The sequence below is a fragment of the Rattus rattus genome, chromosome 1 (assembly GCF_011064425.1).
Source record: "Rattus rattus isolate New Zealand chromosome 1, Rrattus_CSIRO_v1, whole genome shotgun sequence".
Taxonomy (NCBI): Eukaryota; Metazoa; Chordata; class Mammalia; order Rodentia; family Muridae; genus Rattus; species Rattus rattus.
Window position 1 is genome coordinate 28,216,256 of NC_046154.1, and position 10,198 is coordinate 28,226,453.

At 51.3% G+C, this 10,198-nt stretch overlaps 1 protein-coding gene across 1 annotated transcript in view; it reads right to left on the reverse strand.

The window, feature by feature from the left end:
* Spocd1 (SPOC domain containing 1) overlaps positions 1-9,359 on the reverse strand; it is a 28,352-nt gene extending 18,993 nt beyond the window's left edge. Inside the window, exon 1 of the mRNA XM_032896403.1 lies at positions 8,583-9,359. Coding sequence (XP_032752294.1) covers positions 8,583-9,359 — 777 coding nt within the window. The remainder of the gene's footprint in view (positions 1-8,582) is intronic.
* Between the last annotated feature and the right edge of the window lie 839 nt (positions 9,360-10,198).

Genomic DNA, 10,198 nt, shown 5'->3' on the forward strand with positions numbered 1-10,198 from the left:
TTGGGGCCAAACTGGTCTGCAGAGCAAGTTCCAGGACAGCCAGGGCTGCACAGAGAAACCCTGTCTCAAAAAGCCAAAAAGGAGGAGGAGGAGGAAGAGGAGGGGAGAGGGAGGGAGGAAAGACAGACAGACAGACAGATAGATGATGTTGTTTCTAGGGTCTAGAGGTAAGCAGGAATGGGAACGGGGAATTACTGTCTGATAGGTGGATTCAGTTGCAGGGTGTGTGTGGTGTGTGTGTGTGTGTGTGTGTGTGTGTGTGTGTGTGTGTGTACTAAATGCTACTGACCTGTACATGTAAAAACTGATTAAGACCCAAATTTTATGTTATGTGTATTTTACACAATAAAAATTTTTGGATTTTCTTTCACCAACAGATACTATAAGAAAAGCCAAAATTATGGACTGGAGAGACTCTGGTGAAGAATGCTCGCTATTGTCACAGAGAGCCTGAGTTCAGTTCTTAGCATCCACACGGTGGCTCACAATCTCCTGGAACTCTAGCTCCTGCAGAAATGATGCCTTGTTCTGGTCTCCAAGGGCACCCAGTCCCGTGCACAGACTCACACACAGATACACACACATCCACAAAAGGACAATAAAACACAACTGGAAAGGAATATTATCCAGAATATGTAAAGAATTCCTATGAGTTCATAAGACATTAAGGCACACACATATGTCTATGATTATGTATATGTATATTGTATGTATGCGTGTATATGTATATGTATATATATACATACTTGATATATACATGTATATACATGGGACAAAGTTTTAACAGGGATGACTAAAATCGATGAAAAGTTTCTTATATTAAGGAATTAACATGAGGACAAAATCAAGCCCACGGAGTCATGTTGTCTATCTCTAATTTGGCAAAAATCAAACGCTGACAGCATCAAATGTCAGCAAAGACGTGAAATGACCGGAACACGCCTACAGTGCTGGTTGGGTGCACACTGCTTCGCTAACTCTAGGGTCGCTCCACCTCGAACACACCTGACCGCTGTCACTGTGGTGGGTACCTAGCCCTGCAGATGCGCATGCCCTGTAGTCTAGATAACCAACTCCAGATGCTGTGCCCTCTGAAGACATTCTTGCTCAACTATGCCAAAGAACATATGCTAAACTGTTCACAGCATCCCCATGTCTAATAGCAAAAGATAAACAACAATAAAAAACACTACAAAGTCCCATATGCTGTAAATATATCTGTGGCCTGTGCATGCAGTGGGAACCAGCATTTAGGATTGGTGCAATCAGGAGAATGTTACTAAGTCTTCCTGTGCCTCCGTTTCCCTATCAGCAAAATGGGAATAATACGAGGCGAGCAACCTCCTCAGAGTGTTAATTCAAGGACCATGGCATCAAGAGTAAGCATCAGGGCTGGAGAGATGGCTCAGTGGTTAGGAGCACTGACTGCTCTTCCAGAGGTCCTGAATTCAATTCCCAGCAACCACATGGTGGCTCACAACTATCTGAAATGGGGTCTGATGCCCTCTTCTGGCACCCAGGTGTACATGCAGATAGCGCACTCACACGTAAAATAATTAAATTTAAAAAAAAAAAAAAAAAAGTTGACTGGACCATGATGTCTCTCTTCACACCAACAGAGCACTGAATGAGGATCTGCCCCCTTAAAAAAAAAAAAGTTAAACATCTGCACCTGCACCAGCACCTGCATCTGCACCTGCATCAGCACCTGCATCAGCACCTGAGACATGTCAAGCTCTCTCTCTACCAACGTTGGTTCCGGCCTTAGAAGGTCTCCCTCCTGGCATACACCTCTGACTTCCTCCAGCCAATGCTGTCTCTGCTGATCTTTCTCGGTCTTCCTGGATCCCGCCTACCACTCTACCCCTGTAACAACGCCCAGCTGCCCCAGCCTCAATGTTCACTACTCTACCCTTGTAACATGCACTGCTCTCTTCCCGGGATATTCCTCCCACCTCCTCTGTTTGCTGAGCACCTATTTCCCTTGTCCAGACCCACCCAGCTCAGCTGGCCGGGCCCTCTGCCCTACTCCACTGTCTGGACATCCCTGGTCTTCTGAACTTCAGCTTTCTGATTACCGTATCTGTGCCCTTCCCAGGCTGGGAGATCCAGGTAGGAACCCTCCCACCCCCTGCTCTGCTCTAATCATCCCACAAATAAGTTCCATATGCATCTGAACCTCTTCCCCAGGCCACCGGCAGCCTCTGGACTAGCACAGCTCCGCCCGCTCCAGCCACATGAAATTGACGGAGTCAGGAACCTCTGAAAGCCAATTTTCTTACATCGGATGGACAGAGGTACTAATGTTGACTTCCATACTCTTGTGGGATTAAATGAGATGATGTGTGTGAAGCACCTGTTAGAGCAAATAAATTTGCTAGTCAAAAAAGAGCTTGGCACTGAGGTGTGGCTTCACCAGCGGAGTGTTTGCCTTGCTTCTGTGAAGCCTTGGGCTCAGTCGCCAGCACCTCATGGGGCAGACTTGGGAGGGTAGCACATGCTGGCAGGCTCCATAGTGCAGAGTCAGAGCTTAGCTCCACAGTGAGGCTGAGGACGGCCTAGGATACAGGAGACCCTGAATCACAAACACACACACAAAGCTGAATTGAGGAGTGGGGAGAGAAATCGGTTATTTCGTTGTTTTCAGCGCAGGGAATAGAACCGAGAACCCTGTGCATGATAGATAAGTATTCTACCCCTGAGCTACACTCCCAGATAAGGCGCCATTCTTAGGTCATCCACTGGGTGACACTCCTCCCTGCCTCCTGACACTTGGCAGCTGTGGGCTGGGTGTCTGGGTCAAAGCCAGAGGAGCTGTGAGGGGCATCCTCAGGGAAAAAGGCAAACTCACAAAGCCGCCCTCCTTATACCTCCTTCTACCCCCATCCCCAGAGCAGCTCCTGACCTCTCTGGAAACTGCAGAACTCAGCACAGAGGGAAGGATGGCATCTTGACCCACCCACCCTCCAAGGGTCTCAGGGTTGTTTTCAAGGCAGAAAACAACATGGCTAAGTTCTCCTGTCAGAGCTGGGTGATCCTCAGGCCGAGTGGATGCTCTCCATTTCATAGAGGAGGCAATTACGACTCAGAGAGGAGAATCTCTGCCTGAAGTCTCTGTGTACCAAGATCCTGACCTTGAACTCTTCAGTCTGGCTCTGCTTCCACTCAGGCAGCCTCCAGCGAAAAGTTGTGGGGTCCCCCGGGGCCCTGGCAGATGACCAGCTGGGCTCTGTGCCCGTGCTTGTCCATGATGCCCACACCCCACTCGGCTTATCCTCAACCACCCACTGCCCGTCCCTGTCACAACCCAGCCCCAATTCTTCTCCTGCAGCTGGCACCGGTTTCCATGGAAACGGGTTGTTTGGGCAGCTGTGGGATGGTAGGCTGAGCTGCAGTATCCAGAAAGATGCTTGGAGCAACGCGCAGTCGTGGTCTGCATCCAGCCAAGCCAGGCAGGAAACCTGGTTACGACACAGCGCTCCAACAAGCCCTCCCCTCTGAAAATGCTGCAACCCTAGGCACCCGGACCCCAGCGTTCAGCCCGAGTTAAGTTGTCTGAAGTGAGGAGAAGCCAGATGTACCAGAAACCTCTCCCCAGCCAGCATCCCTTCCTGCACAGCAAAACTGCGTAGCTCTTGTCACAAGCATCGAGTTAAATGGCAAATGTGTCACGACAGTGACTCCTCTCCACCACCCCACGAGGTAAGCATTATTAACACCCACGTGACATCCCGTGGGTCATCAGGCAAAGCGAGGCTGAGCGGCAGCTCTCAGTACCCTCCAGTGGCTGGAAACGAGAAAAGGAAGTCCCTGCCCAGTCTCTCATCAACGTGCCCACGGCCGTGACAAATACTGCGAGATACAGCTCTGACGCAGGGTCAGGAAAGGCACAACTTCTGCGGAACCGTGCGCACCAACCTGGAAAGACCTTCAAATGGTACAGAGCCTAAACCGCAAAGCAGCCCCGCACCATACTGCGCAGTCTGACAACCTATTCACACACAAAAAGGCCAAGAGCAGACGTTCACATCTATACAGACACTCAAGAAAAGGAGCCCGAAGGGCACAGCCCTCAAACAGTTGTTACCTCCCAGCGAACGGCAGCCTCAAAGGCATCCAAAGAAGCTTCTTACTCTACTAAAAAAAATATGATTTTTGTGTGTGTGTGGTATGTTCTCCTGTGTGTGTGCACAAGCACGGGTGCAGGCATAAGCATCTGGGTAGGTGCAGAGGCCAGAGGAAGGAGCAAAATGTCTCCCTCTGTCACCTCCACCTTGTTTTCTGAGACAAGGTATCTCACTGAACCTGGAGGCAGGCTGACAGGCTGCTGCCATCGAGCCCCAGTGAGCCCCAGTGAGCCCCAGAGAGCCCCAAAGAGCCCCAGTGAGCACCCAGTGAGCATCCAGTGAGTCCCAGTGAGCCCCAGTGAGCCCCAGTGAACACCCAGTGAGCCCCAGAGAGCCCCAAAGAGCCCCAGTGAGCACCCAGTGAGCACCCAGTGAGTCCCAGTGAACCCCAGTGAGCCCCAGCGAGCCCCAGAGAGCCCCAATGAGCCCCAATGAGCCCCAGTGAGCCCCAGTGAGCACCCAGTGAGTACCCAGTGAGTCCCAGTGAACCCCAGTGAGCCCCAGCGAGCCCCAACGAGCCCCAGGGAATCCCAGCAAGCCCCAGTCAGCCCCTAGTCAGCCCCCAGTGAGTCCCCAGTCAGCACTCAGTCAGCCCCTAGTGAGCCCTAGTGAGCCCCAGTGAACCCTATTGAGCCCCAATGAGCCCCAGTGAGCCCCAGAGAGCCCCAGTGAGCCCCAGTGAACCCCAGTGAGCCCCAGAGAGTCCCAGCGAGCCCCAGTCAGCCCCCAGTCAGTCCCTAGTGAGCCCTAGTGAGCCCCAGTGAGCCCCCAGTGAGCCCCAGTGAGTCCTAGTGAGCCCCAGTGAGTCTCCTGTCTCCACCCCCCCCCACAGCACTTGGGAGACACATGCATACTGGTTCACCCAGCTTCTTACTTGGGCCTCATGTTATCACAGAACCTCTCTCACCTCTGAGCCATTTCTCCATCTCTGGGTTCTGAAGTGGAAACTTCTAGTTTCTTTGGAAAGTTAGTTATGTCAAATGATGTTTTGCTGGAGCACAGAGGTGAAAGGGCATCTTGTTAAAGCAGACACAAGAAAGAATGTTTTCCTGAAGCAGATGCTGGATGAAGGGGTGTCCTATGACCCCACAGGCAGTGGGAGACAAGCTCTGTGCATTTGCTTTGGTTTGCTCTGCCTCATTAGTCCCCATTCATCGCTAGGCTGCCATTAAGAGGAGCTCACCCAAGAACTGCTCCTGGGGTTCCTGCAGCTGTTTGCCACTTCTGTGGCCTCACCTCAGGACAGTTGGTGAGCCTAACACTTCCTTCAGGATTGAAGCTGCTGGTTCATGCCTGGTGTCAGCCTGCCTAGAGGACTGGTCTGAGGCTGTCAGTTCGTGTGTGCTGTCTGCTGCCCAGAGGACTGGTCTGCAGCTGCTGAGCGGTATTTGGTGTTTGCTACAGGACTGAACTGCTGCCCAAGAAGATGGCGCTCCCCCCACAGAACTACTGCTAAACAGGTCCACTTCCCCCACATCCTAATAACTTTTCTCTTCCACTACCTCTGCTGGCGGTGGGCTAGAGGAGAGATTGAACCCTTATTAAAAGTAGGTTGCAAAAACATTTTATGCCTACAGGACTCTGTTTTGTTTTTCTTTTGTTGAGACAAGTTCTCTCACATCTCCCAGACTGGCTTCCAATTCGCCCTGCAGCCAAAGGTAAGCTTTAAACTCCTGATCTTCCTTCCTCCTTCCACCTCCCAAGTACTGCAATCAGAGGTGTACCCCACTGCACCCTATTTATGCAGTGGTCCCCAGTATTGAACCCAGAGCTTTGTGCATGATAGACAAGCACCGTGCCAACTGAACCAAGTCTCACCCTAACTGGGACATACTTTATATATCAAAAGGAAAAATAAAATATGATATAATTATGCCAGTTTGGGGTAAGACAAGACCCGTGTGTAGGAAAAAAAAATTGTGAAAGGCCTGCTCTGAACGCTGCCAGGCGGTCACACTAGATGCCAGCGCTCACACTAGATGCCAGGCACTAGATGCCAGGTGCTTGCACTAGTTGCTGTGGTCACACTAGATGCCAGGTGGTCACACTAGATGCCAGGCGCTCACACTAGATGCCAGGCACTAGATGCCAGGTGCTTGCACTAGTTGCTGTGGTCACACTAGATGCCAGGCACTCACACTAGATGCCAGGCACTCACACTAGGTGCCAGGCGCTCACACTAGTTGCTGTAGTCACACTAGATGCCAGGCGCTCACACTAGATGCTAGGCAGTCACACTAGATGCCAGGCGCTCACACTAGATGCCAGGCGCTCACACTAGATGCCAGGCGCTCACACTAGATGCCAGGCGCTCACACTAGATGCCAGGCGCTCACACTAGATGCCAGGCACTCACACTAGTTGCTGCAGCACACAGAATTTGTGTCTCTTCTCTTCTTTCTCCTTGTTATTTTGTCTTGGCTGTTGGCTTTTTGTTTGTTTGTTTGTTTGTATGCTTTGTTTTTCGAGACAGGGTTTCTCTGTGTAGCCCTGGATGTCCTGGAACTCACTCTGTAGACCAGGCTGGCCTTGAACTCACCAGAGATCTGCCTGCCTCTGCCTCCAGAGGGCAGGGATTAAAGGTGCGCACCACCACTGCCTGGCTCCTCTTTATTTTCTAAGACAAATTAAAACGACTTTGGAAATTAAAGATGACTAGGTGGGGGACTGGAGAGATGGCTCAGAGATTAGGCCTGCTTTTCATTCCTCCAGAGAACCATTCCCGGTACCCACTCAAAGTTCACAACCACTGGAACTGCAGTTCCAATGCCCTCTCCTGGCCACTCCGACTCCTGCCCTCACGGACACACACTCCTACACGCACAGACACATATGCAAAGTGAGTAATAAAACAAGTCTAAACGACCACCAAGCAGACCAAAGGTTTCTGGTCGGGTGTGTGACACACGCCTGCAATCCTGACATTCAGGAGGTGAAGACTAAGGGTCAGGAATTCAGGACAGACTGGGCTACATAGGGAGTTTGAGACTAGCCTGGGCTACCTAAGACCTTGACCCACCACCTCCACAGAAGCCGAAATGCAGGTGCTCGCAAGAACAATAGCACAGGGTTGGGATGCACGAGTCCTACAAATAAGAACGCAGGGAGCTCATTCCCTCCTGTCCCAATGTTACTAATGAGCTCTTTGACCCAGACCAGTCATTTTATGGCTCTCGGAGCCTCTGTGGCCAAATCAGTGCAATGGGTATATCCTCAGCGTCTACCTCAGAGGTTGTTACAAAGATCTCAGATAACACACTCAGTACCCAGCATGTTGAACAAGCCAGACGGTGACATCAGACGCACGAGCGCACAAGACAAACCACCTAGGTTTGGGACCCGCTGTCATTTCCTTTTCTATGTTTCATATAATTATATCAAAAGCACCTAGTAGATAATACACATTCAATAAATATAAAAACAATCAATTGTGTGGGAAAAAATTAGTGCCCTCTTCCACCCCTTGGCTTGAAGACATTAGATATGATTATTAACAAAATTAGTATCATGATTAAACAGACAATGAATGTAAAGAGAGACCGTGACTAGAGGGAATGTGGCAGAGCCCTGACTCCATCCCTGTATGAACCTGGAGATGTCTGTTAATTCCCCCGAGCCTCAGTTTCCCCATCTGGTAAAGTGGGCTGATTTCTGTCTTGTGGGACTCTCACTAACACTATGAATAAAGCAAACGCAACAGGAATGGAGTGACTTACCTCCCATCTTATGCTGCACACGTTATTTCATGTCCTGTCTCATTGTCCCATTAAAGAGGGATGTGTATGTCCTTAGTTCAGACAGGGTCTCACTAGGTAATCCTGGCTGGCCCAGAACTCACTCTGTAGACCAAGCTGACCTCAAATTCACAGAGATCTACCTTTTGGCCTGCCTCTGCCTCCAGAGTGCTGGAATCGAAGGCACGCACCATCTCACCCAACTTACTAAATTCCTATTTTAAATGAGAGAAAACTTATAAAAGAATAGTGGGAGGAGAGTCTCTAGGAAGCAGGCTGGAGCAAGATTTGAACCCAGGACTTGCTGCCTCTAGCAGATAATGGGCCTTCACAGGAACTCAGTAATGGAGTTTGTTTTTCCTTTCCTGACGCCAGAATTTCGATTTACAGAATCTGGGAAGCTACACACATCTGTAATCCTAGAGACTGAGAACCTGAAACATCAGCGCTACGGTAGGCTACAGTGAGTTCAAAGCCAGCCTCGGCAATTTAGTGAGACCCGCCCCCCAAATCCAAATAAAGGGTTTGGTGGATATAGTTCAGTCATAGAATGCTTGCTTTGTGTACATGAGGCCCTGGGTTCAGTCCCCAGCAAACCAAACAGAACAAGCATGAGAGAGAACGTTCACTAAGAGACGCTGAAGTTTACTTCTGTTCAGTGCCACCCCCTGGAGGGGAGAAGTGGAAGCCATCCTATCCTAAACTATCAGCTTCGACTTACCGGTCTGGGGCAATCATTTTTCCTGGCTTCCTCTGGGTGATCCTGGCTTGAGTTGTCTGGACTTCCCCAAGGCCGTTTATTCACGTGCTTGGGTCTTCTCTGCTCCTGGGATGCACCATCGAGCCCACCCAAGGGCTCCAGGGAGCTGGCACAGAAATCAGCTGGAGTAACAAGTCCTTGCCCCAACTCCATCCTGGACCCTGGCTGGGCCTTGTCCTCTGGCCCCTCCGGGTGAGGTGGAGTGCCAGGGCTGCCAACCACAAACCCGGACTGCGCTTCCTGCTGCTCTGTAGAATCCCCAGTCAGCACCTCTGGGTACAGTGCTGGACTCTGGGGAGGATCCTGTGTGACCAGACTAAGGGGCTCACCTCCAAAGAGCCCTGGGAATTCAAAAAGGTGGTCGAGGCTGTCTGGCGGAAGCACGTCCTTGGCAAAGAACATATTTTCAACCTCAGATTCTAGAGCACATTCCGCCCAACTTCCAGCGGGCTCTTCAGGCCCAGTGTTCTTGGAAGAAAGAAGCCTTTGGGGACCAGCAAAGGCCTCTGGAGAAGCTCTTTCCGGAGGGTCTTGCACAGGCTGGCAGTCGCCAGACGGTCTCTGACCAAGCCTCAAGGAAAAGTGTGGCTCCTCCTCATCCTGGGGACAGATGCTACACTTCCTGCATTTTCTTCGGCTCCTCCGAGGGGGCAGGACTGGAGAGGGGGGCAGGTCCTTTTCACTGAGCCCCTCTTTGCTGTGCGTAGGGACTCTTCCATCACCCTCTGGGGAAACCATCCCTTCAACCGTGATGGCTTGTCTAAGGCTGGGGCTACTGGTCCCTTCCGTCCCTGATGGCCCCTCTGTACAGGCAGTACTCTACTTGAGAAGTCCAGTGATGTATCACAAAGACTTCTGGAGCTTCTCGTAGCCAGAAAGTCACACAGAGAGTCCTGGAACCTAGACAAGGTCCTCTGTCCACCAGCCCTGGCCAAAAGCTGGTCAATAGGCTTCTGTGGAAAAGAGGAAGGTCTCAAGGAAAGCCTGACTGGATAGTCCTCCCGGACTGGCAACCTCACCTCCTAGAAGTGCTCCCCCACTCCCGCGCCCTGCGCGCAGAAGGGAAGCTATCCAGATAGGGCCAGTGCCTCTGAGCTTTCCCAGAGCTTTTTTACCCTTTAAGCTTTCTGCTTAAATGGAATAGGGTAAAAGTCACTACTTATCAGTGACACTGTGAAATGAGGTATCTCGCCCCATCCTAGCTGATGGAGAGACTGCCCAAGAGCACACACAGAGCAGAAAGGAGGAGATTCTCCCAGAAATGCAAAGGCCAGCTCTAAACTCTACACGCAGCAGAAACCATCAGTCCTATACCCCACTCCTATAGACCCCACTCTGAGTCAAGCCAGTCCCTGACCGCCGAAGGGTCTCAGGCCTAAAACTCCAAACCGCTTTCTCCTGAGATGCTACAGCTCCTTCCCTTTCTACTCCTGAGGGGCAGGGGTGGGGGTGGGTTGGGGGCAGAGGGTGAGGGAAGAAGCACGAGATGCGGGGGAGATAGTCCTTGATCGTGGACAGTATGGGGGTGGGAGGCGGGGCCTGGTGGTGCGCGCATCGGCTCCCTAGGGGTGCTGTCG